The sequence below is a fragment of the Ictalurus furcatus genome, chromosome 7 (genome assembly GCF_023375685.1).
Source record: "Ictalurus furcatus strain D&B chromosome 7, Billie_1.0, whole genome shotgun sequence".
Lineage (NCBI taxonomy): Eukaryota > Metazoa > Chordata > Actinopteri > Siluriformes > Ictaluridae > Ictalurus > Ictalurus furcatus.
The window spans coordinates 31,014,662-31,041,331 of record NC_071261.1 but is presented as its reverse complement, the minus strand read 5'-3'; the positions used below and the strand labels follow the sequence as shown (position 1 = coordinate 31,041,331).

The 26,670-nt window shown below is 40.1% G+C and overlaps 3 protein-coding genes across 5 annotated transcripts in view; all 3 read left to right on the top strand.

The window, feature by feature from the left end:
• The window catches only part of LOC128610453 (E3 ubiquitin/ISG15 ligase TRIM25), a 10,506-nt gene extending 9,153 nt beyond the window's left edge, over positions 1–1,353 (top strand). For both annotated transcript variants that reach the window (XM_053629785.1, XM_053629787.1), the window contains exon 8: positions 1–1,353. This exon is cut by the window's left edge and continues 380 nt beyond it. The gene's annotated coding sequence lies outside the window, so the exon portion shown is untranslated.
• Positions 1,354–2,459: 1,106 nt separating this feature from the next.
• Positions 2,460–8,206, top strand: LOC128610454 (E3 ubiquitin/ISG15 ligase TRIM25-like). Its single transcript, XM_053629788.1, has 6 exons — positions 2,460–3,359; positions 3,568–3,663; positions 4,109–4,342; positions 6,011–6,170; positions 7,392–7,445; positions 7,526–8,206. Exons 1-6 carry the CDS (start codon positions 2,769–2,771, stop codon positions 7,591–7,593), a joined length of 1,203 nt encoding a protein of 400 aa, XP_053485763.1. The 5' UTR covers positions 2,460–2,768; the 3' UTR covers positions 7,594–8,206.
• A 5,447-nt stretch (positions 8,207–13,653) lies between these two features.
• On the top strand, positions 13,654–25,810 carry LOC128610450 (E3 ubiquitin/ISG15 ligase TRIM25-like). 2 transcript variants are annotated; one of them, XM_053629780.1, is made up of 9 exons: positions 13,654–13,972; positions 15,309–15,392; positions 17,355–17,396; positions 17,507–18,183; positions 19,083–19,178; positions 19,327–19,560; positions 20,405–20,564; positions 22,383–22,433; positions 24,459–25,810. In XM_053629780.1, the coding sequence occupies exons 4-9, from the start codon at positions 17,593–17,595 to the stop codon at positions 24,995–24,997; spliced, it is 1,671 nt and encodes a 556-aa protein (XP_053485755.1). In that variant the 5' UTR covers positions 13,654–13,972; positions 15,309–15,392; positions 17,355–17,396; positions 17,507–17,592; the 3' UTR covers positions 24,998–25,810. The 2 variants fall into 2 exon arrangements, with proteins under 2 accessions (XP_053485755.1, XP_053485754.1); XM_053629779.1 differs by having other exon boundaries at positions 15,309–17,396.
• Positions 25,811–26,670: the final 860 nt, after the last annotated feature.

Below are 26,670 nucleotides of genomic sequence, written 5' to 3'. Positions count from 1 at the left end.
CTAGCTCCTCAGCCATATGTATGGAAATCCATATTCAGATTTGACATTATACTTCAAAAACTCATTTTACAATGTTTTGCTAGTATGTAACATTAAAAAACAACTTAGCAACTGTTGATATTAATATGATTTCGGTTTCTTCATTACTTTATTAAAACCATTATTGTCTAGTACTTGCATTTACAAATAAACAATTTTAATTCTTAACATTTGCATTATGGAAACTGCATCCTATGCTTTCACTTTATTTAAAGCCATCAATGATGCATTTATAGAGGTTATTATTTGTATTATAACTCACAATAAGTATTTATAATGCAGCACAACACATCTATCAACAATATAAAATAATTCACTTATTGGACATAGAAATGAATATGTATTACTAATAAGTCATTATAGCTACAATATAATAACATCATAAAAATGCAGGCTGTATTTTTATGAATACATTAATGGAACCATAAGACTAATTAATACTTATAAATTGGTGTATAATGCATTATGAGCATGGGCACTGAAAAAGCAAGTTTATCGCTTATAAGTAATTATACCAATAATATAAATGTAGCAATAACTTATTATAATGAAGTGTAGGTCTTGATAAATGTGTTTAAAGAGCAGTAATTCTTGCTTATAAATAATTATAAACGAGGCTATAATTCATTATAAGCATGGGCTTCATAGAAATCGTTACCGAACTTTCTATCGGTGGTGTTCTTCTGTTGATGAAAGGTGTAGTAATTTTCATATTAGGAAAAGTGTCATAGTGGATCAGAGATGTTTCCTTAAAGCAAAAGTCAAATGGAATTTGATGTCTTGTGCTTATTGTAGACCGTCTTTAAGCATATATTTTACTCCTCAAAATGTAAAAGATGATCTTGTAATAATTGTCCTGAGAAATGTAAAAGAGTTGTTACACATAACGTTTTCTCTGCGTTATTCTGATGCAGAAGTTTTTATTAATACATTTCCAGGTTTAAAATAAGGTTTCTTTGCATAAAATTTTGAAATATAATATTTTCAAAGCTCTAATTGAATGACACAAATAACTGTGTTGTGATAGAATCTGAAATCAGTAGTGCTGTACAATTATTTTGTATTCATTTAAATATTCTGAAATTTTACAAAAAAATATCCTTTTGAGATTGTTAATTTGTATAACTTTGTTTGTTTGTTTGTCTGTTTGTTTTAAAAAATATATATTTTTAATTGCTTAAAAAGGTTGCTTTTTAAAGCCACAAACTGTCTCCTTACTCTCTTCTCAAGATTCCCTAAAGTGTTTCTTCCTCACGTCGTCTCTGGATTTGTGTCACCGAGTCACTTAGACTTGATACTCTGTCAACTGTGTCAATGTTGTTTAAATTAAGGCCAAAAGGGCAGGTGCTTGAGCACCACCTTAGGACTATCTGTGCACATGCTTGTTCTTTGACCTTTACAGCTTGAATCTGCTCATTAGGTTCATCAGGTCTAGTAATCTAATATAAATCAATATACAAAATGTACCAGGATTGCAGATTGTGTTATTTAATGCAATGGCATTAAAGTTGCTGCTGAAATGTACTTTACTATAACTAATAAACTTTAGTATAATTACAGAATTGATGTCTTATCATTGACTTATTAAAAAAAAAACCTTGAAAGTCTTCATCACTTCAGAATGGACGCTCAACCTCTGTACCTCTGACAATGGACAGAATGTGTTTGCTTTTTTGTTTTTTAGTTCTGCAACATAAAACACTGAGGCCTGCTGTCCATGAGTACTGAGTAAGAACAATCAGTCAGACAAGTCCCTCCCAAATTTTCTTTGAAAAATACAAGTAACACTTTAATGAGTCATGGAGGCCAAAGCAGGAGAGTACGAGTGATGTTTATTTATTTGTTTATTTATTTATTTGAATTATTTTTAATACTGTCACACACTGTCATGATATTATACACTGCACTGCTGCCACATGATTGGCTGATTGGATAACCGTATGAATGAACAGGTGTTCCTAATAAAGTGGACAGTGAGTGTATTTTTAAAGTAATTTTAATAAACACTACGTATGGGATTGTCGTCATTTCACGTAATGTATTGTACGGTTTGCATGTAAAATATTAAAATCGTATCACTATACTTTGCTATCTGAAGAACGTTATCTGTATCTGTTATTAACCGCTCTCGCTTTCCTTCACCCTTTACCACTACTCTTTGGGTTGCCAGATCTGTGATTGTCCCTAGGCTTTGAGAAGCTGGGGCCAGGTTGATTTAATTTTTTTGTCTGGGTTTTGAAAGCCAGACTGGTTGGTAAGTTGGAGGTTTTTTTGTGTCTGTACTAAATGTGCAAGAAAATAACATAGTAGGCCACATTATCTATAAAAACGTGCTTGTGTCACTGAAGTGTTTTCCAAAGTCATTTCTCATCCCTTGATAAAAGCATTGATTAAGAAAACTGTGTGTATGTTGGGTTACTTTATAAATATTGTTGTCTAATACAAGATTTTAAAGAGTAAAATATTTGAAATAGGGTTGAATTAGTTGACTATTTGTTTAGTTTAAAATGGAGAATAAGTCGGATCTCTCACACAGACCTGGCAACTCTACTCTTATTTTATCGGAAACGAAAGTCAAACTAATCTGTATCTGTTCAGTCCGAGGGCGGATCTGTTTCATATCGTTTCCCCTTTTCTTCAGACACACCTTTTCTTTACACGGCTTTTACAGACTGAACCAGGAAGTGTGAGCTGCTGTAAGTGACTGTGTGAGTTTATTTCTCAGTAAAATGGCAGAAGCAAATATTTTAGGACTTCAGGATCAGTTCAGCTGTCCAATCTGTCTGGATCTACTCAAGGATCCAGTGGGTCTTCTCTGTGGACACACTTTCTGTATGGTGTGTATTAATGGCTGCTGGGATCAGGAGGATCAGAAGGGAGTCTATAGCTGTCCTCAGTGTAAAGAAACCTTCACTCCAAGACCTGTTGTGGGTAAAAACACTGTTCTGGCTGAAGTAGTGGAGACATTGAAGAAGACGGGACTCCAAGTTACACGTCCTGCTCACTGTTCAGCTGGACCTGAAGATGTGGAATGTGATTCCTGCACTGGGAGAAAATCCAAAGCCATCAAGTCCTGTCTGGTGTGTCTGGCCTCTTTCTGTGAAACTCACCTCCAGCCTCACTATGAATCTCCTGCCTTTAAGAAGCACAAGCTGGTGGAAGCCTCCAGACGACTCCAGGAGCAGATCTGCTCTCAGCATGACAAACTGCTGGAGGTTTACTGTCGCACTGATCAGCAGTGTATCTGCATGTTGTGTACCATGGATGAACATAAAGGACATGATACAGTATCAGCTGCAGCAGGACGACCTGAGAAACAGGTAACAACATCTTACAGCCATCTTCTACAACTAGTAAAGGATAGGAATAAGCTGCTTTCTTATTATAATTTTTATTTTTAAATTCATTTAGCTCGAGTAATATTGCTTCTATATGATTCCAGTGAAATTTTATTATGCAATTTATAGAATTTCTCATTTAATACCTGTAACACACTGAGGGTGAATTATGTGCTGTGGTACTGTTTAGAAGCAGTTGTTGGAGATGCAGGGAAACTCCAAGCAGAGAATCCAGGAGAGAGAGAAGCAGCTTCAGGAACTAATAAAGGCTATGGAGACTCACAAGGTGAGTTTGAAGCTGAAACAGCTGTTTCAGGTTCGGATATGCTGCATTTTACTTACCTCGTAAGTGGTAAGTCAGAGCTCAGAATCATGCTTCCATGTGTTCATGATGATTGATCTAAAGTTAACACTTTTAAAGGTAAATGGTGTTACTTTGTTTACTTCTGATGCTGTGCACAGCCATGTTGATTTGGTGTAACACCTTGAACTCCGAGGAACTGATAGTTGAATAGACTACCCCAAGTTCATGAGCAGGGATTTCGAGTCGAGGGGGCTTTTTTTTTTTTTTTGGCCTTTTCTGGTGGTAGTGGAGAAGTAGAGAACAAGTTATGACCTCTAGTTGAAAGCAGCATTAGACTCATGTGTTGCCATGTATTCACTGTCTCCCTGAGTGGAGTTCCTGTAAAATAGCTGATTTAGAAACATCCTCTCCCTGTGTCTCCTAACAGCTCTCTGCACAAACAGCAGTGCAGGAGACCGAGAGGATCTTTACGGAGCTGATCAAATCTATTGAGAGAAGATGCTCTGAACTGACAGCGCTGATCAGAGCTCAGGAGGAAGCTGCAGTGGGTCGAGCTGAAGAAGTCATGAAGCAACTGGAGCAGGAGATCGCAGAGCTGAAGAGGAGAGATGCTGAAATGGAGGAGCTTTCACACACAGAGGATCCTGTCCAGTTCCTCCAGGTAACAGCACTGTGAAAATCAGCAGAATATTCAGATCAATGCAGCTCTTCAGAATTTGGGCATGTTAGTCCAATCTTACAATGAAATTTCACCTAAGACAATGTTTCAGGATTCCAGCACTAATACATAGATCACTACAACCAGACCATGAGGGGCCATATTCATATTTAACAACTTAAATTAAAAGGTTATGTCAATATTTATGCTAGGAACGATTTTCTAATACAAAGTCAGATTATGAAGGACCTTAAGTTGATTTTCTGGATGACTCATAGTTTGGTCACGAGTGTAAAACACTGTGTCACCTACTGGGAGTTGCAATAAGTGACTGGACAGGACACAAAAAGCTATTTATTTCTTATATTGTGTTCCAAAAGTTTATTTGTGCAAATAAGTTAATGTGGCCATGTGATGCTAAATCAAGGTCATGAAATTGTTATGAGTCACGTTATCCTTTTAATGAAGGTTAGGATGCAAGTGCAGTTAAAGACTTTTATTAAAGAGAGGCAGGCAGACAAATCCAAATCATGAGACAATAGCGTGGTCAAAAAAACAGGCAATGGGTCAGGCGATCTACAAACAGGCATAAACTAGGCAAGGCAAGAATCAAGATGAGAAACAAGAACAAGATCAAGGAACATGAAACAAACTGAGGACCAGGGTATAAACGCTTGGTACTGTGACAACACTAATTCTTCACAAAGCGTGAATGCCTAGAAAGTCCTTTTAAACTGTGGTGTGATTGTGCGTGAGATTGGATGCAGGTGTCCGTCATTACAATGAATGAATGTTCTGGGAATTGCAGTCCATGGTGGCCATGTTTGCAGTGCAGGATGGGAAATGTAGTCATTGGTTTGCTGTGATATGACATCATGTGTGCAAGGCATGTGTTATTTCATCATGCTTTTCATTTAATAATTTGATTCATCATATTAATAAAATCATTGACAATGGTTTGTTAATTTCTCTCCTAAAAACATACCCAGTAAGAGATGTTCATAATTTCATCCATCTAAAGTTCAGTCCCAATGATAAGCTCTGCCTCCTGTGGCAAATGCAGACTATATGCTTAATTAAATGATATAATGCCATAATAATGATATAATTTTGCAGTAGAATGTCATTCCCTAGATTCTGAGTGGGCTTATGGTAAAATTCATGAATCTATGGGGAAAGTATTGTGGTTATATCAGACAGTCAGACTGGTGCTGGACCTCATACTCTTCCTTTGACATTTACATTTACGTTTATTCATTTAGAAGACGCTTTTATCCAAAGCGACTTACAAATGAGGAAATACAAGCCACTGAGCCATATATTCAGCAAGAAAAGTTCATGGTCAGCATCACATGCTCTGTTTTTGCCAAAGTCTGCTCCCTGCCAAACGGACAAATCGTGTACACCTGTCTGAGTGCTGTGTTCAAAGTTCAAAGTTACCTCTGAGGTGAACTCTGGATACGGCACAAAACTGGCTGTTGCAATGAAGCTTTTTTTTTTCCCAGTTCTTTCTAGGGTCAAGTATGTAATGGCATGCTGTTGCTTACTATCTATTTTTATTTTAATGTAGAACTACAAACTCTATCACATTTTAGAAGCAGTATTCTGTGTGACGTGTCTGTTATGTTAACCAAATTCACCCAGTTTCTGGTTCCCCCTTTTTTTTTGTAGAGTTTTCAGTCTGTCGCAACCTCAACTGGATCTTCAAACTTGCCCACCATCACGTTCAGCTCTACTCTAACTTTTGAGGATGTAATAACATCTGTGTCTCAGCTGAGAGAGAACGTTGAAAAGTGCTATAATGCTGAGTTTGTGAAGATATCAAGTGGAGGTAAGCTGTAATGTTAAATTGCCTTAAAATACATTTAGCAGTGGGTTTGTTTGACATTCTTGAAAATAAAAATGGAAAATCCATCAATATTTAATAAACATTTAAACACCAAACAATATAATAATTAACAATAAGCAACCAAACAGTAATTACAGGTTTGACCATTCCAATTGGGAAAAGTCAGAAAGTAACTAAAGAAAGAGTATAAAAGAGGGAAAGAATTAAAAGAGCAAAAACAGGAACAAAAGAAAAGAGCATTAGAAAGATGCTGCTACACTAAACACCAAGCCTTTATACTATAGGACATTCAGGATGAATTATTTCACTCCTGTGATAGTGTGGACATACACATACGTGAGAGGTGAAACCCAGTGCCTGCCCAACTGTATTTACTGTGCATGCTGTGGCTCCAAGGTTTCTACTGCACAGATACTGGCTCCAATTTTTGCAAGATGACGATTTCACTTTTGACGCAAGGGTTAATTGTGTTGCAGCACCTATTCAAAATAAACCTGTAAAAATTGTATTATTAATAAACAACCAAGTTCCACAAATATATAACAAGATCCACAAATAAACAGTAAGTAATCCACAAATAAGCATTTGGTTCTCAAGTAATTTTCAGTGCACAACCTCACAGCACCCAGTCATTTATTTGTGTTTTGTTCACTGTGTCTGCTCTAGCCAGTCAGCTAGCAAGGCAACATTTTCACTAATGCCGAATTTACTCTAACCAATCAAAGTAGATATTCACTCAACCAATCAATAGCTGTGAATTGTGCTAGCCTCAGGCCTCAAGAAGTTTAATATGACAGAACAGCAGTGGAGACAATGTATAGATCAAAACAGAATGCATGTGGCAATATGCACATGGAGACCAAGAACAACACAGACACATCTCCACATCTCCTACCCGAGTCTGACTGTTGCTAATGTTTTAAAGTTTTTGATGGAGCTACAATTGTTTTTAGCGCTGTGATGGGATCGTATTTATAGACAACAATTTGTCCTACAATGTCAGAAACCCTATCAGCAAGTTTGCTTGAGGCAAACAACAACTCCACTGAGTTTGATTATTTACACACACAGTGTCATAAGCTGAATGACTACTTTTGAGGTAAATTTAACTTAAATATTGTATTTCATATTGTAGTTGACTGCATTGACCTTTTGTAATTTAAGTGATAGTATTCATAAATACATTTATTTGTGTTTCTGTAGTGAGGGATGTCCAGATTTTATCACCTCCTCGTATCACTATTAAGATGCCAATATGTAAGTCTCTATCTCTCTCTCTGTTCACTACATTGACATTTTTTGTATGTCCGTAACTGTGTTTAATTGAATTTCTGTAGTTAAGCTCCCTCCCCATGAACCTCCTACTCCTGAAGCCCAAAAGAGATTGTCACGTATCGTGACGTAATGGAGATAAGGTAGGATGCAATCACAGGTTAAACAATTTTATTTTAGAGACACAGGCAGGCAAACCCAAAACGTGATCCAAAATGTGATGCATCCATCCATCCATCCATCTTCTACCGCTTACTCCGTTTTCAGGGTCGCGGGGGAACCTGGAGCCTATCCCAGGGAGCATCGGGCACAAGGCAGGGTACACCCTGGACAGGGTGCCAGTCCATCGCAGGGCACAATCACACACACACTCACACACTCATTCATACACTACGGACACTTTAGACACGCCAATCAGCCTACCATGCATGTCTTTGGACTGGCGGAGGAAACCGGAGTACCCGGAGGAAACCCCCGCAGCACGGGGAGAACATGCCCAAAACGTGATCCAAAAAATGTAATCTATAAACATGTAAGAGGTCAGGCAATCAGCAAACAGGCTTACACAGAGCTAGGCAGGAATCAAGGTCGTGGTCACGGAAAACAGGGTCGAGACACAAAACATGAAACATGAACAATGGCGAGATACTGGGAGCGGAGAAACCAGCGTGAACTAAACAAACGAATCTAAACATGAACCATGACATGAACTATGACTATGGTTATCTATGGAATCTAAACTAATCTACTATACTATATCTATTCTATCTAATATTCTGCGCTGTGTGCTGGGAGGCGCGCGGTATATATACATACATAATCAGCCTCGTAATGGCTGACGGCTGAGGGCAATTCAGACACACGTGAAACAACAACCAATGACAGAACGGGGAGGAGACATAACAGAAACATAAACAAATGCACATGTCGAAATGTCACAATTGTCAACAAGGGAAAAGCAGGTTCTCGCGCACCTGCTCGTGCACGTGCGCTCACATGCTCCACAGCGCGCTCCTTAAAGGGGAACTCGTGACAGAATCCCCCCCACCCCCCAAAGGCACTCCTCCCGGAGTGCCATGAAACATCCATCTCCATTGGCGGCCCCAGCCCTCTGGGCAGAATGTCCCAAGCAGAGCCAGGAGACCGCACGGCGTTCTTGACGAAACAAAAAAGCAGAGCGACGTACACGGCAGATCAGGAAAGCAGAGCGATGTCCTCGGCGGTGCATGAAGGCATAGTGGCATCCACAGCAGAGCAGGAAAGCAGAGCGTCCTCCTCGGCGGGACAGAAAAGCAGAGCAACGTCCTCGACGGAGCAAGGAAACAGAGCGATGTACTCAGCAGTGCAGGAAACCAGAGCAACGTACTCAGCAGTGCAGGAAAGCAGAGCGATGTCCTCGGCTGAACAGGAAGGCAGAGCGACGTCCTCGGCTGAACATGAAGGCAGAGCGACGTCCTCGGCGGGGCAGGAAAGCATGGTGACGTCCTCAGCGGAGCAGGGAAACAGAGCGACGTACGCAGCCTTGCAGGGAAACAGAGGGACGTCTGCAGTGGAACAGGAAAGCAGAGCGAAGTTCCCAGCAGAGCAGGTAAGCGGAGTGACGTCCTTGGCTGAGCAGGAAAGCAGAGCGACGTACTCAGCGGAGCCTGCAGGCTGAACTTGGCTGGTCATGTCAGCAGACTAGGACATGAGCAGAGCTTGGTTGTCTGTATCAACAGACACTTGGTTGTGCATGTCAGCAGACGTGGACGTGAGCAGAGCTAGTTGTCTGTTTCAGCAAACTTAGGCGTGTGCAGAACTTGGTTGTCCTTGTCGGCGGACTCGGGCGTGAGCAGTACTTGGCTGTCCTTGTCAGCGGACTCGGGCGTGAGCAGAACTTGGCTGTCAGTGTCGGCAGACTCGGGCGTGAACAGGGCTCGGTCGGTCATGTCGGCAGACTCGGGCGTGAGCAGGGCTCGGTCGATTATGCCGGCTGACTCGGACGTGAGCAGGGCTTGGTCGGTCATGTCGGCTGACTTGGACGTGAGCAGGGCTTGGCTGTACGTGTTAGAAGACTCGGGCTTGAGCAGAACTTGGTTGGCCATATCACTGGACTCGGGCTTGAGCAGAACTTGGTCGGCCGTGTCAGTAGACTCGGGCTTGAGCAGAACTTGGTCGGCCGTGTCAGTAGACTCGGGCTTGAGCAGAACTTGGTCGGCCGTATCAGTAGACTCGGGCGTGAGCAGAATTTGGTCGGCCGTATCAGTAGACTCGGGCGTGAGCAGAACTTGGTCGGCCGTGTCAGTAGACTTGGGCTTGAGCAGAACCTGGTCGGCCGTGTCAGTAGACCTGGGCTTGAGCAGAACTTGGTCAGCCGTGTCAGTAGACTTAGGCTTGAGCAGAACTTGGTCGGCCAGCTTAACAGACACTTGGGACAGTAACTGGGCTTTACAGTGGATCTGTGGAGCTGAGACCCCCTCCTGAACCTCAGGCTGGAGCTCTGGTGTTGGGGCCTCCTTGTTGACCTCTAGCTGGAGCTCGGCAGGTGAGCCCACCTCGTGGGTCTCAGGTTTGAGCTCTGAGGTCGCCAGGTTAACCTCAGGCTGGAGCTCCGGAGCTGAGACCTCCCCATAGGTCTCGTGCTGGAGCTCTGAGGCAGCCATGTTGACCCCGAGCTGGATCTCTGCACGGGCTCTCCGGTGGAGTTTCTTATGCTCCCACCAGCTGCTCTTGAAGCATTCATGAGAGCAGTAGAATGCTTCCTGGAGACCCAGTTTTTTGCAGGTAGGGCATTGTAGCTTGGTCTTCCTCCTGCAGCCCTCAGACATGCATGTCGGTGCCACCTCCACCACGTTGGCTGGAGCGTGAAGCGGATCGGTGGAGGCTGACCTGTCAATCCCCTCATAATAGAGGTTAAATGGCAGGTCAGGCTGGGGCTGTCCATTGACTCTCCGCCCTAGTAAATCCAGACCATGAAGCTGCCCGGGCTGCGTGAACTCCTCCATAAAAAGTTCTGCAAATTGAGTGACATCATGGAGGGCAGAGGACCCAGTGGTCACCAGCTCCTCCGCCCAGTCACGGGCCGGACCGCAAAAAATGGACACCAAGAACCTGATCCACTGTCTCTTAGTAGGCTTGGGATACGCCAGGCTGCAGAAATATTCCTGGCAGCTGAAGAGGAACTCCAGCGGGTAGCTCCCCAATCCCGCTGTCTCTGGCGGCAGTTCAACGGCGTACCGCTGAGGGAACTGCACGGACAAGAAATGCGGCCAGTAATCCAAACGTTTCCCGGTAAGGTATTGTCCTGCTACTCCCATTGTAGCGTGATGTCTCCCCTGTCTTCCTGCTGCATCCATGTTACGGCAGAATATTCTGTCACGTATCGTGACGTAACGGAGATAAGGTAGGATGCAATCACAGGTTAAACAGTTTTATTGTAGAGACACAGGCAGGTAAACTCAAAACGTGATCCAAAACGTGATCCATAAAACGTAATCCATAAACATGTAAGAAGTCAGGCATTCGGCAAACAAACTTACACAGGGCTAGGCAGGAATCAAGGTCGCGGAAAACAGGGTCGAGACACAAAACATGAAACATGAACAATGGCAAGATACTGGGAGCGGAGAAACCAGCTTGAACTAAACAAACGAATCTAAACATGACATGAACTATGACTATGGTTAACTATCGTAAGGACTATAAACTAATCTACTATACTATATCTATTCTATCTAATATTCCGCGCTGTGTGCTGGGAGGTGCGCGGTATATATACATACATAATCAGCCTCGTAATGGCTGACGGCTGAGGGCAATTCAGACACACGTGAAACAACAACCAATGACAGAACGGGGAGGAGACATAACAGAAACATAAACAAATGCACGTGTCAAAATGTCACAATTGTCAACAAGGGAAAAGCAGGTTCTCGCGCACCTGCTCGTGCACGCGCGCTCACATGCTCCACAGCGTGCTGCTTAAAGGGGAACTCGTGACAGAGATATTCCAAGTGTAAGCATCTCTCTCTCTTTCTCTTTCTCTGACTGATTGACACACACTATATACACAGTATCTCGCAAAAATGAGTACACCCCTCACATTTTTGTAAATATTTGATGATATTTTTTCATGTGACAACACTGAAGAAATGACACTTTGCTACAATGTAAAGTAGTGAGTGTACAGCTTGTGTAACAGTGTACATTTGCTGTCCCCTCAAAATAACTCAACACACAGCCATTAATGTCTAAACCGCTGGCAACAAAAGTGAGTACACCCCTAAGTGAAAATGTCCAAATTGGGCCCAATTAGCCATTTTCCCACCGCGGTTTCATGTGACTTGTTAGTGTTATAAGGTCTCAGGTGTGAATGGGGAGCAGGTGTGTTAAATTTGGTGTCATCGCTCTCACACTCCCTCATGCTGGTCACTGGAAGTTCAACATGGCACCTCATGGCAAAGAACTCGCTGAGGATCTGAAAAAAAGAATTGTTGCTCTACATAAAGATGGCCTAGGCTATAAGAAGATTGCCAAGACCTTGACACTGAGCTGCAGCACGGTGGCCAAGACCATACAGCGGTTTAACAGGACAGGTTCCACTCAGAACAGGCCTCGCCATGGTCCACCAAAGAAGTTGAGTGCACGTGCTCAGCGTCATATCCAGAGGTTGTCTTTGGGAAATAGACGTATGAGTGCTGCCAGCATTGCTACAGAGGTTGAAGGGGTGGGGGGTCAGCCTGTCAGTGCTCAGACCATACGCCGCACACTGCATCAAATTGGTCTCCATGGCTGTCGTCCCAGAAGGAAGCCTCTTCTACAGATGATGCACAAGAAAGCCCGCAAACAGTTTGCTGAAGACAAGCAGACTAAGGACATGGATTACTGGAACCATGTCCTGTTTTCTGATGAGACCAAGATAAACTTACTTGGTTCAGATGGTGTCAAGCGTGTGTGGCAGCAACCAGGTGAGGAGTACAAAGACAAGTGTGTCTTGCCTACAGTCAAGCATGGTGGTGGGAGTGTCATGGTCTGGGGCTGCATGAGTGCTGCCGGCACTGGGGAGCTACAGTTCATTGACGGAACCATGAATGCCAACATGTACTGTGACATACTGAAGCGGAGACTAGGCCGCAGGGCAGTATTCCAGCATGTTAACGACCCCAGCCTATTGAGCATCTGTGGGGCATCCTCAAACGGAAGGTGGAGGAGCACAAGGTCTCTAACATCCACCAGCTCTGTGATGTCGTCATGGAGGAGTGGAAGAGGAGTCCAGTGGCAACCTGTGAAGCTCTGGTGAGCTCTATGCCCAAGAGGGTTAAGGCAGTGCTGGAAAATAATGGAGGTCACACAAAATATTGACACTTTTGGGCCCAATTTGGACATTTTCACTTAGGGGTGTACTCACTTTTGTTGCCAGCGGTTTAGACATTAATGGCTGTGTGTTGAGTTATTTTGAGGGGACAGCAAATTTACACTGTTACACAAGCTGTACACTCACTACTTTACATTGTAGCACAGTGTCATTTCTTCAGTGTCGTCACATGAAAAGATATCAAATATTTACAAAAATGTGAGGGGTGTACTCACTTTTGTGAGATACTGTATATTCTATACACAGAGGGGGAAATGAGTATAGAACGTGTTAACATTTTTTTTTCAGTAAATATATTTCCAATGAGGTTATTCACATGAAATTTTCACCAGACTTTGGTATTAACTCAAGAAATCTGGAAATATAAAGTATTCACAACATTCAAGTCCATAAATGAAGTTATGTGTAATAAAGTGGAATAACACAAGAAAAAAAGTATTGAACACGTAACTGAAATGTATTTAATACGTAGTAGAGAAGCCTTAGTTGTAATGACTCTTCAAGACACTTCCTGCATGAAGAAATTATTGTTCTGCAGTATTCAGGTGTGATTTTGGTCCATTCTTCTAAACATATTGTTTTTAATTCTTGTTCAATTGGATTCGAGTCAGGTGACTGACTGGGCCATTCTAACACTTTGATTTTTTTTCTCTGAAACCAATTGAGAGATGGCCCCAATGGTGCTTACTGGAGGATTCAGAACTTTTGAAATACATCTGTATCTGATTCCATCAACATGTTTTGCAACAATAAGATTGTGAAGGTCTAGGAGAACAGTTTACATTTTCTCAGTAATCTGACAAGCTGTGTTTAAAAATAAAAAATAAAAAATATTACTATTATTACTTGTTATTATGTGAGAGAGTGGCTGGTGGGGAAATGACTGTTTCCAGCTGCTTTACAGTAAGTGAGAACAGGAACTAACTTGTCTCACGGATTATCTACAACATTCAATGTAACAATAACATGTATAATATATTTGACTGTCATTGACATTGTCACTGTGGTCTTACAAGAATAAAAATACTTCAGGAAGTGTTCTTAATGGAAAATAATTAATTTCATTTTTACTCTAACTCATTTAATTGTGTTTCTGTAATGAATTTTATAGATTACGATGACTGGGATTAACCTATCCTTCAAGATCCTGTGCAAAAATGTAAGTCTCTCTCTCTCTCTCTCTCTCTCTCTCTCTCTCTCTCTCATGCGCACACACACACACTCCAGTTTTGTCTGATCGTTTTTGACGTAAATGACAGTTTTTTATATACATACAGTATCTCACAAAAGTGAGTACACCCCTCACATTTTTGTAAATATTTGATTATATCTTTTAATGTGACAACACTGAAGAAATGACACTGTGCTACAATGTAAAGTAGTGAGTGTACAGCTTGTGTAACAGTGTAAATTTGCTGTCCCCTCAAAATAACTCAACACACAGCCATTAATGTCTAAACCGCTGCCAACAAAAGTGAGTACACCCCTAAGTGAAAACGTACAAATTGGGCCCAAAGTGTCAATATTTAAAATACATATTTCCCTCATTAAAATGCAAATCAATTTATAACATTTTTGACATGCGTTTTTCTGGATTTTTTTGTTGTTATTTTGTCTCTCACTGTTCAAATAAATCTACCATTAAAATTATAGACTGATCATTTCTTTGTCAGTGGGCAAACGTTCAAAATCAGCAGGGGATCAAATACTTTTTTCCCTCACTGTAACAGTTATCAACATTCGAAGAGCATGCGCTCGCTGAGCACTCACGCACCTGGCTCGTGCACGTGCACGCACTCCGGCTCTCCAAGCACTCTGCAAGCTGCAGTGCTGTCTAAAGGGGAGATCGTGACAGTTGCCAAGTGATGCAACTAAAATATTCTAGAACCTGATCTTCCAGAAATCATAAAGTAATTTCAAATCCCAACGATGCCACAATCATATATGGCCAGGAGTCTAAGAGAGCAAAAATCATCATTCAAAAATGTCCTTACACTCCTCCGTGAAACACAGCAACACTATGTATGAGGAAGATGGTAGATAGCACTTTTTCCTCTTAGTGTGTTATACTGCCCCAAAAGATTTGGTTGGCTGGCTTCACAAGGCTCAGAGGGAGCATATGTTAGTCTTCACCCTCCCTGGTTGGCAACTGTTGAATTGGCCAAGACTAAATTGTCGAAATATATCAAAATTAATTTTTGTTTGACATATTCCTTTGTTCTGTATTAAGTTTTTTAAAGCTGAACAAGACACCTCTCTTGGTCTCTCTCTCTCTCTCTCTCTCTCTCTGTCTCTTCACTTTGTGACTTTCATTTTGTTTGCAACATTTATTCAAGACTATTTGAAATGTAAGCATTTCTATTCTGATTAATAAAAACAGGGATGTTAAATAATAGACCGTTTCACTCATCTTTTTTCAAGTTGCTGAACCTTTTAAGTAAATTGAACAAGCCATTATATATCATTTTATTTCATCAATCTTTTGTGTTTTTTAGGGTGGTGATATAACCAAACAGGATGGCTCGGGTGGAAAGTCTATCTATCTGTGGACAGCTGTAGTTCTCTTCTTCATACAATAAGTACATTTGTGAAAGTTTTTCATGTTCTGCTTGGTTTTACTTTCTTTGGTCATGAGTTAGGGTTAAGGTTGTCCTTATTAGGCATTTGATAGAAGGGCAACCAAAGGTCAAAGACCTCATTCTAGTTTTGTGGAGTGATTTTTTTTTTCCCCAAATGAAACATGATGGCACTAATGACGGACTCGACCTACCTAAAGCTGTGTGAATTGTGGTCAGTCACTGACCTACAGAGAATAACCAATGTACTGATGTGTTTCATGAAGTAACATCATGATAAATCGGCATGTTTGTTTAAACAAGCTGTTATGGAGATGACGCAAAATAATTTCATTAATATAAGCCTATAACTTCTATAACTATAAAAAAAAAAACGATAACTTTTAAGCAAACTGCAGGGGGGTTATTGGGCTGTATGGTAAAACATGGTGTGGCAGGTTTGAATCATTTACACAGGTAGATTAAACCGGAAACAAATTTGGGTTGTTTCCAAGGCGATATAAGGGACATTACTGTGCACCATTATGGTATCATTGAGGCATCAATAATTTTTGAAAATCAGCTTGTTTGGCAACAGGGTCGCTAGTAACAGGATTGAAGATCCAGGCTAATATTGGCCATTATTCAGTAAAGGATGCTAACTTTAGAACCATGTGTTGATTTCAACATCATGACAAACACATTTTTACAATAAATAAAGAAGTTCTTTAAATGAATATTCTTTGTAGCTGCAATCTTAAAAACAGTGTCGAGTTGCTGAGCCGGACGAAGTCAAGCAATGCTGATGTTATTTGATAAATATTTCGTATAGTTGAGGGGGGTATACTTTTCTCTTGGCCATGCTGTTAGACAGTGTCATTTTATACAATAGTTTACAAATGAAATAAAAGTAAAACCAAGAAATAACAAATATTTCAAATATATGTTTAAACCACAGGTGATTGCATTAAGACTGCACAGGAAGCCCCGCTTCCCCTAAAATGTCATTAAAATGCAGCAATGAAATCTAATCCCTATATTATTCAGCACTCTATTTATGCTCATTGGACAAAGGGGCTTTTAATATGTTCTGTTGGGTCGCACTAGGAGTCCCTGGGCATGAATGGGAGTGTGGGCAAGTGGCTTTTACATTAAACAACGTATCTCAACATTTATTTGACAGTGCGCTCTTCACTGATTGGTAGATCTCTGAAAAGGGTGCAACTTTGTAACCAAATGCCAATCACTGAAACAGTACTGAAGATGACTGACATCTCAAGTGCCAGTCAGCTGTTCATCTGCGTGCTGTATTTTATATATGACTAGTACAGCTTGTTATTTAATCTTTGTAATTGGTAAATAAATTGTAAGTATAAAGTTATGTTTTTGAGGAAAGCCTGAGAATTAAACAGGAGGCCAGTACAACAGATAAAACTAAACACACACACACACATACACGTACGTACACACACAGATATATACACAGATATATACACGTATATATATATAGACAGATATATATCTCTGTTGTACTTCAGTAATTGACAGCTGTGCCAATGGTTTACTGTCTTTTGTTTTTATTAGAACTGCTCCTACATTACATGATTATAAATAAATAAACAAACATATCTCTTTTCTTTGGCTTATAATCAATATTGACTTATTGTGGTGCCATGCCAAATTTAATAAATCGCAATACTAAAACTTGTCTCTTGAAAACTTGGCGTTTTTCAATGAATGTATTGAGTGAATGAAACAATGACTTACTCGAAATATCTAATAGGACATTCACTGGCGCCACCTACTAGTGGAAATGTGTAACTTATGGAAAGTTAGAATATTCAAAAGCAGTCACGTGGTTGGGCACCGAAAAGAAAGTTCGGCCGTCATGGATCACGTGGTTTTTATTTTGGCGGCAAAAAAAAAGAGAAAAAGAAAGGATACAGTGTTTCAAAGCAAGGTGTGTGTGGTGTTTTATTTTTATAGGCGCGCGCTTCCGAGCGTCAGGATCAAGTGTGACATCACTAGGTAATACACTAGGTCTTCATGTGCAGGAGTATTATCATCATTATATCACTCTTTTTTTGTTTGTTTGTTTATTTTGTGCATTTTAAAACAATTGACTCTTTTTCCTTCAGACACACGTGTTCTCCACACGGCTTTTACAGACTGAACCAGGAAGTGTGAGCTGCTGTAAGTGACTGTGAGTTTATTTTTCAGTAAAATGGCAGAAGCGAATATTTTAGGACTTCAGGATCAGTTCAGCTGTCCAATCTGTCTGGATCTACTCAAGGATCCAGTGACTATTCTCTGTGGACACACTTTCTGTATGGTGTGTATTAATGGCTGCTGGGATCAGGAGGATCCGAAGGGAGTCTATAGCTGTCCTCAGTGTAGACAAACCTTCACTCCAAGACCTGTTGTGGGTAAAAACACTGTTCTGGCTGAAGTAGTGGAGACACTGAAGAAGACGGGACTCCAAGCTACACGTCCTGCTCACTGTTCAGCTGGACCTGAAGATGTGGAGTGTGATTTCTGCACTGGGAGAAAATCCAAAGCCATCAAGTCCTGTCTGGTGTGTCTGGCCTCTTTCTGTGAAACTCACCTCCAGCCTCACTATGAATCTCCTGCCTTTAAGAAGCACAAGCTGGTGGAAGCCTCCAGACGACTCCAGGAGCAGATCTGCTCTCAGCATGACAAACTGCTGGAGGTTTACTGTCGCACTGATCAGCAGTGTATCTGTGTTTTGTGTATGTTACATAAACATAAAGGACATGGTACAGTATCAGTTGCAGCAGGACGAGCTGAGAAACAGGTAACAATATCTTACAACTCTCTTCTACAACTAATCTGGGGAAATATCAGTGTCAAAAGTGTATATTTTTAAAATACATTTAGCCTATAGAATAGAATTCTTTCAGGTGGTACAGTAGATAGTGTTGTTGTCGCACAGGTTCAGCGTCGCAGGTTTAATCCTGAGATTGGGTTCACACGTCTGTTCAGGTTGGGGCAAAAGTGTGATCTCTATGACTTTAACCGTGGCATGTTTGTTGGTGGGTTTGAGTACTTCAGAAACTGCTGATCTCCTGGGATTTTCACACAATAGTCTGCAGTGTTCACACAGAATTGTACGAAAAACAAAAAAAAACATCCTGTGTAGAGGGTCTGCAGGCTGAAACACATAATTGATGAGAGATCAGAGGAGATCTGATCTGAGCTGACAGGATGGATATGGTAGCTCAAATAAGCACTCTTTACAACTGTAGTGAGCAGAAAACCATCTCAGGACACACAACACATCGACCCTTGAGGTGTATAGGCTACAGCAGTAGAAGACCACATCAGGTTCCACTTCTGTCAGCCAAGAACAGGAATCTGAGGCTATCATGGGTACAATTATATTATATCCATATTATAGTTACGATATCCTTACTAACAGCTCGAACCAATCGGGCCATTTTTCTCTGAACTCTCTTATGAACAGGCATTTCCACCCACAGAACTGTCACTCACTCAGTGTTTGTGTTATTCGCACCATTCTGTGTAAACTCTAGAGATTGTGTATGAAAATCCAAGGAGATCAGCAGTTTATTAAATACTCAAACCAGGTAATTAATTAACTTCATGAATGTTCTAATAGCTCCTACATCAGGTTTGCAAGCATTACTGACCTCATTTTAATCGAATGTTGCTGAATGTCTTGTTGCTACACAGAAGAAGTTGTTGGAGATGCAGGGAAATTACAAACAGAGAATCCAGGAAAGAGTGAAGGAGCTTCAGGAGCTAACAAAGGCTGTGGAGTCTCACAAGGTGAGTTTCAAGAACATCATGTGGATGCTGGAAATGCTGTTTCATCATCAGCCACTCTTTGTCTAGTGAGGAAAATCAGTCTCATTGTCTGGGGTTCCAGGAAAATAGCTGATTAAGAAACATGCTCTAACTTTGTGTCTCCTAACAGGGCTCTGCCCAAACAGCAGTGCAGGAAAGTGAGAGGATCTTTACTGAGTTGATCAAAACCATTGAGAAAAGACTCGATGAGGTGACAGCACGGATCAGAGCTCAGGAGAAAGCTGCAGTGAGCCGAGCTGAAAAAGTCATGAAGCAACTCGAGCAGGAGATTGCAGAGCTGAAGAGGAGAGACGCTAAGATGGAGGAGCTTTCACACACAGAGGATCCCATTTATTTCCTCCAGGTAACAGAATTGAGACCATAATCACATAATGTACATGATCACCGGCTAAAATGTGCATGACAGTTATAATGTTGGATCTAATTTTTGGCAAGTCTCCAATACGTGGACACAGTCAGGAAAAATGGAGTTAATCAATGCAGATAAATTGGATTATACGAGCCTTCTGAATCCATCCAAATGAAAAGGCTTGTTTGTTCTCATTTGTGTGGTGTGTGTGCAACTCCATATGAAAAGTAGGACTTTCAAAAATTTGACGAGTTAACATTTCACTGATGATGTGTCCTAGCCAGTGATGTACATACATGGAACGTATATACGAGTGGGGAACATGGCACCATTTACTTCGATTGTGTGGTTCTGGTGGAAATGTCATCTTTCTGAGTGACCATTTTGACACAGCAGTGCAGAGGGAGGAGATACCACAGACACAGGAATCATCACATTGCTGATCAAGAAGCATGGGAGAGAAAGGAGATCTTGTTGTTCAGTGGTTAGACCTTGCCATAAGACACAAAATCATGTCCCTTGGAATACATACCACTTCCTGAGTTACTACATCTTTAGCCTTAAGTTATTCCTGGGTCCTCCACTTCAAAGTGAAGAAGGGCATCATTAGAGGGTGCACAATCCTCTTCAGCCTTGCTAAAAACATATAGGTCAGGGCAGCTGAGGTTGAGTGCGCCGCCCCCTTGACGACACTGTCACACGTTTTATTAGAAAACTACAAACATTTGTATTCTGATGTGTACAAGAGTAATTCCATGACGCATGTCTATCAAACTCCATACTTGGCTTCGGTTTCTTTTTCTTTTCATCATCACTCTGATTCTTTGTCTCTCTGTAGAATTTCCGTTCTGTCTCGGCTCCTCTTGGGTGTGCAGACTTACCCGCCGTCACAGTGAATTCTCACCACACTTTTGAGGATGTGATAAAGTCGGTGTCTCAAGTGAGAGAGAAGCTAGAAAAACACTGTAAAGATGAGATTGAGAAGATTTCAAGTGAATGTAAGCTATAGCTCCTAATATTATTATTGCCTTCGATACAGTGGTGCTTGAAAGTTTGTGAACCCTTAGAATATAGAATTTTTCTATATATCTGCATAAATATGACCTAAAACGTCAGATTTTCAGAAGTCCTAAAAATGAACAAAGAGAACCCAATTAGACAAAAATATTATACTCTGTTACTTATTTATTGAGGAAAATGATCCAATATTAGATATCTGTGAGTGGGAAAAGTATGTGAACCTTTGTTTTCAGTGTCTGCTGTGACCCCACTTTGCAGCAATAACTGCAGCTAAACATTACCGGTAACTGTTGATCAGTCCTGCACATCGGCTTGGAGGAATTTTATCCCGTTCCTCAGTATAGAACAGCTTCAACTCTGGGATGTTGGTGTGTTTCATCACATGAACTGCTTGCTTCAGGTCTTTCCACATTTCTGTTGGATTAAGGTCAGGACTTTGACTCGGCCATTCCAAAACATTCACTTTATTCTTCTTTAACCGTTCTGTGGTAGAACGACTCGTGTGTTTAAGATCGTTGTCTTGCTGCATGACCCACTTTCTCTTCAGATTCACTTCACAGACAGATGTCCTGATGTTTTCCTTTAGAATTCGCTGTTATAATTCACAATTCATTGTTCCATCAATGAGTGCAAGCCTTCCTAGCCCAGATGCAGCAAAACAGGCCGAAACCATGATATTACCACCACCATGTTTCACAGGTGGGATACGGTTCTTGCGCTGGAATGTAGAGTTTCCTTTCTCCAAATATAATGCTTCATCAGTCCACAAAACATTTTTCCAATAGCTTTCTGGCTTGTCCACGTGATCTTTAGCAAACTGCAGAAGGGCAGCAATGTTTTTTGTGGAGAGCAGTGATGTTCTGCTTGTATCTCTGCCATGCACAACATTGTTGTTCAGTGTTCTCCTGATGGTGGACTCATGAACATTACCATTAGCCAATGCTGGAGAGGCTTTTAGTTGCTTAGAAGTCACCCTGGCTCCTTTTTGACCTTGTGGACTATTACACGTCTTGCTCTTGGAGTGATCTTTGTTGGTCTCCACTCCTGGGGAGGGGAACAATGGTCTTAAATTTCCTCCATTTGTACACAACCTGTCTGACTGTGGATTGGTGGAGTCCAAACTCTTTAGAGATGATTCTGTAACCTTTCACAGCCTAATAAGCTTCAACAACTCTTTTTCTGAGGTCCTCAGAAATCACCTTGTTTATGCCATGATACACTTCCACAGACATGTGATATGTAGATCAGACTCTGATAGATCCCTGTTCTTTAAATAAAACAGGACGCTCACTCACTCACACCTGATCATCATCCAATTGATTGAAAACACCTGACTCTAATTTCACCTTCAAATTAAACTGCTAATCCTAGAGGTTCACATACTTTTTCCACTCACACGTGTAATATTGGATCATTTCCTTAATAAATAAGTGACTAGGTATAATGTTTTAGTCTCCTTTGTTTGAGTTCTCTTTGTCTGCTTTTAGGACTTGTGTGAAAATCTGATGTTTTAGCTTCCATTTATGCAGAAATATAGAAAATTCTAAAGTGTTCACAAACTTTCAAGCACTAGTGTAAGATGTAGGCATGCAGGTTGTACAGTGCTACCCTGGTGGCTCTAAGATTATCTGTACTTGCTGTCTAACTTCTGTACATTAACCTGTAGCACCAGTACAAGAGTAACAAAGCTAACTTTGGTTGATTGAGTGCATTTATGGTGCAATTGCCTTAAAAACTACTGTTTCTGTTCATTGGTCTCTTTGTGACTAACTGCACATCTAACTGTGTTTCTCTAGTCAAGAAAATTCGGCTTATTCCTCCACAAAACAGAGAAGAGTTCCTAGACTGTAAGTGTCTCCAATAAACACACACATGGAATATTTTATTTTATATATATGTATATATGTGTATGTATATGAAAGAAAGCTGGTTAGCTTCAGTGAGCAATCCTGTCAGACAAATAAAAAAAAAAACAAAAAAAACAGTTGTCACAGAAGCTTGTGCAGAGGGTAGCCAGGTTTCAGCAAAATTCCCACCCCCAAATATAACTAAAAAACCACACAGGAAGATTTCCAACTAGCCAAAGATGTTCTGACATAGAAAAAGATAGACCTGTAAACAAGTTAACAGCGACGTGCCTTTCTGACTTGCAGTGTAGGTCTGTATATGTATATATACACATACAGTGCCCTCCGCTAATATTGGCACCCTTGGTAAATATGAGCAAAGAAGGCTGTGAAAAATTGTCCTTATTGTTTAGACTTTTGATCTTTTGTTCAAAAAATTCACAAAAATACTCTGCTCTCATGGACACAGGTTTATCCAAAAATCTGTTAAATGTAGGTGTGCAACAATTATTGGCAGCCTTATGAATTCATATGAGAAAAATATATTTGAAGTATATTCCCATTCATATTGGACATTTTTTAGTACACCTGGGTGACTAGGAACAGGAAATCCTGTTTCACAAGGCTATAAATATGAGGTAACACATAGGCCAAATTTCCTTAGTCATTCATAACAACGGGTAAGAGCAAGGAATATAGCTGTGATGTGCGACAAAAGGTTGTTAAGCTTTAGACAATGGGAAGTGGCTATATGAACATAGCACAAGCATTGAAAATTTCCACCATCAGGGCAATGATTAAGACGTTCCGGTCAACTGGAAATGTGACGAATCAACCTTTTTCACAGACTTCTTTGCTCATATTTATCAAGGGTGCCAATGTTAGTGGAGGGCACTGTGTATGTGTGTCTGTGTACATATGTATGTGTGTGTGTGTGTGTGTGTGTGTGTGATATATATATATATCACAAAAGTGAGTACACCCTTCACATTTTTGTAAATATTTGATATCTTTTCATGTGACGACACTGAAGAAATGACACTTTGCTACAATGTAAAGTAGTGAGTGTACAGCTTGTGTAACAGTGTAAATTTGCTGTCCCCTCAAAATAACTCAACACACAGCCGTTAATGTCTAAACCGCTGGCAACAAAAGTGAGTACACCCCTAAGTGAAAATGTCCAAATTGGGCCCAAAGTGTCAATATTTTGTGTGGCCACTGTTATTTTCCAGCACTGCCTTAACCCTCTTGGGCATGGAGTTCACCAGAGCTTCACAGATTGCCAGTGGAGTCCTCTTCCACTCCTCCATGACGACATCACGGAGCTGGTGGATGTTAGAGACCTTGTGCTCCTCCACCTTCTGTTTGAGGATGCCCCACAGATGCTCAATAGGATTTAGTCCATCACCCTCACTTTTGTGAGATACTGTGTGTGTGTATGTGTGTGTGTGTGTGTGTGTATATATATGTATATGTATATATATGTGTATATATGTATATGTATATGTATATGTGTATATATATATATATATATATATATATATATATATATATATATATATATATATATATATATATATATATATATAATTATACATATATATATATATATATATATATATATATATATATATAATTATACATATATATATATATATATATATATATATATATATATATATATATATATATATAATTATACATATATATATATACACACACACACATACACACTGCAGATGGCGTGAACATTTCTGGAATGTAAAAAATCTTATTAGACAGCTATCGTTGTCAACTGTAGCCTATGTAACAGGGTGTCTTGTTCAGGGGTTTAATAGTTATGGTCCACAAATTGCTATTTGTTGTTAGAACTTGTGAATGGAAAAAAAAAAGAGAAAGGGAAACTGATGTACACACACACAAGAATACTGTACAGATTATTGTATGAAATTATTGTTAAATTCTGGAATTTCCTTTATTAAATGTAAGTGATTTAATGTGTTTTTTTGTTTTTTCCATGATCAGATTACTGTCAGTTCACACTGGATCCCAACACAGCAGGGTATCCCCTCCGTCTGTCTGATGGAAACACAGTCGTGACCTCGTCATCAGGGTCATATTATGATCCTTCAGTTGGTCGTCAAGTGATGTGTAGTGAGAGTGTGCATGGATGCTGTTACTGGGAGGTGGAGAGGAGTGGGAATTATGAGGTTTCTATTGCGGTGTCCTATAAATACCTCGACTGGAAGGGAAGCGGTAAGGAGTGTGAGTTTGGACGCAATGATAAGTCCTGGAATTTGCTGTGCTGCTCCACTCATTGCTCATTCCTGCACAACAACCAAGAAACTCAAATCTCCATGAGCCCCAGCCCCTCTAGAATAGGAGTGTTTGTGGATTACAAGGCAGGAACTCTGTCTTTCTACAGCGTCTCTAACGTTAAGCTCCTCCACAAAATCAAGAATAAATTCACTCAGCCTCTTTACCCTGGGTTTAGGCTCAATTCCTATTCCACTGTAAAACTATGCCATACAAAATACAGATCTTTGGAAGCTAAAACCCTGTAAGGTACACGTTACAGTGCTGGTCGGTAAATAAAACTTCGGGATGTGCTGTTACAGGAAAATAATCAACTTATGGTGGTAAAAGTAAGTCATGTTGGGTTCAACCTGTAACAGCACGTCCTGAAGTTTTATTTATTCTTAATACAAAGGCAGCCTGCCAATGCTAAGTTTTTATTATTATTATTATCATTATTATTATAATAATAATATTATTATTATTATTATTATTATTATTATTATTAAGTAAGGACCAATGTGTTATCATTTGATCTGTTTCTACTTGCATTTGAGTTGTGAAATGCCCTCAAAACAAACTAGTTCCTGTTCTCACTTGTTATAGCAGCTATAAAAAATTATTCAGTCTTTAGAATAAGAGTGTGTGAAACAATCGTATCCTTTACATGATCATGTGTGTGGTTCTTCCTTTACAGTCTCTGTTTTAGTAGCCTTTAACCTTCCTGGAATGTCTGGGTTCAAACTGACTCCAAAGCAACTTCGACATCTCTGGAAAAAAATGTTATGCTAATCATATTTTTCAACCTTGAATCCTTCTGGCTTTTGCTGAATTTATTAGTTGAATTCATAAGCATGCACATCTTGTGTTAGAGTTTTCGAAATGCCTGTGCACATTTTGACCCAATCGGTCATGTCTGAGGTCATTTTGACCCCAACCTCTTTTTTGTGAAATAAATAAATGAATAAAAAAAAATGTATAAAGCCAAGTTTTAGTCTGGCGGATCAGTGCTACATTTAAATGCAGATTAAAACAAAATAATAGTAACATTTTGAATCTGAGTATTTTATTATATGTTAAAATATCTGAGGTCAGTTATGACACCACACATTAAAGTCAGTCCTGTAATTTGCGCATAACAGGGTCACACAGAAGTAAGCGCAATTTGAGTTCTAAACAAATCCGTGTCCGATTTATAAAACACAAAACGAGCAGTAATTTGAGCACAAATGATGAATCAGCTTCAGCTGCGTGACAAGCTCCCGCCCACTAGTCACTAATTTACATGCCTTATGCAGATGACACGCCCCAATTATCCTCATGTATGTCTAATGAACACAAAACACTCCCTAATTTAACATTAGTTAATGTTGGTGGCATGGCGGTTCAGTGTGTAGAGTTGCACCTCATAGCGCAGGGGTCACTGGTTCAGTCCTGGGCTGATGTTTTAATGTTGTTTATAAATAAAATTTACTTCACTAAATTTACTTACTAAATGTCCATTAAATAGATCACTCTAGCATCATTTTTTGATTTAAAAATACAGTTAAAAAAAACTTTTAAATGCTGTAAATTTCCGGCATCCATCTACTGTTAGTATAGCCAAATTAACTAGAACATTACATAAATAGACTACACTCGACATATACTAAGCATCGGGTGCTTAATATTACCGTAGAAAACAAGCTATTTGATTAGAACAGAAAAGATTTAGATGTACTTACCTCATTGCGCTTTATATTTCTTTCTTTTTTTTAACTCCACAGCTCTTGACTTCCATTCATTTCAAATTGCAGTCATGGCATGAGTCTGGCAGACGACTGTGATCGGTTAAATGCAGAGTTCAACAACTCTGAAATTGTCTACTTTTTCCTGGGAACCTGGGATAATTGGTGTTTAGGATTCTGAATCATTAAAATTCTAAATCTTACCCCAAGCAAGT

Excerpts from the sequence above, each read along its gene's own strand:
- LOC128610454 (XM_053629788.1), top strand. The coding sequence starts at position 2,769 with ATGGCAGAAGCAAATATTTTAGGACTTCAGGATCAGTTCAGCTGTCCA. Across the intron at positions 3,360-3,567 it reads CAGGACGACCTGAGAAACAG|AAGCAGTTGTTGGAGATGCA; the intron begins GTAACAACATCT and ends GGTACTGTTTAG. Across the intron at positions 4,343-6,010 it reads ATCCTGTCCAGTTCCTCCAG|AGTTTTCAGTCTGTCGCAAC; the intron begins GTAACAGCACTG and ends TTTTTTTTGTAG.
- LOC128610450 (XM_053629780.1), top strand. The coding sequence starts at position 17,593 with ATGGCAGAAGCGAATATTTTAGGACTTCAGGATCAGTTCAGCTGTCCA. Across the intron at positions 19,179-19,326 it reads AGGCTGTGGAGTCTCACAAG|GGCTCTGCCCAAACAGCAGT; the intron begins GTGAGTTTCAAG and ends GTCTCCTAACAG. Across the intron at positions 22,434-24,458 it reads CAGAGAAGAGTTCCTAGACT|ATTACTGTCAGTTCACACTG; the intron begins GTAAGTGTCTCC and ends TTCCATGATCAG.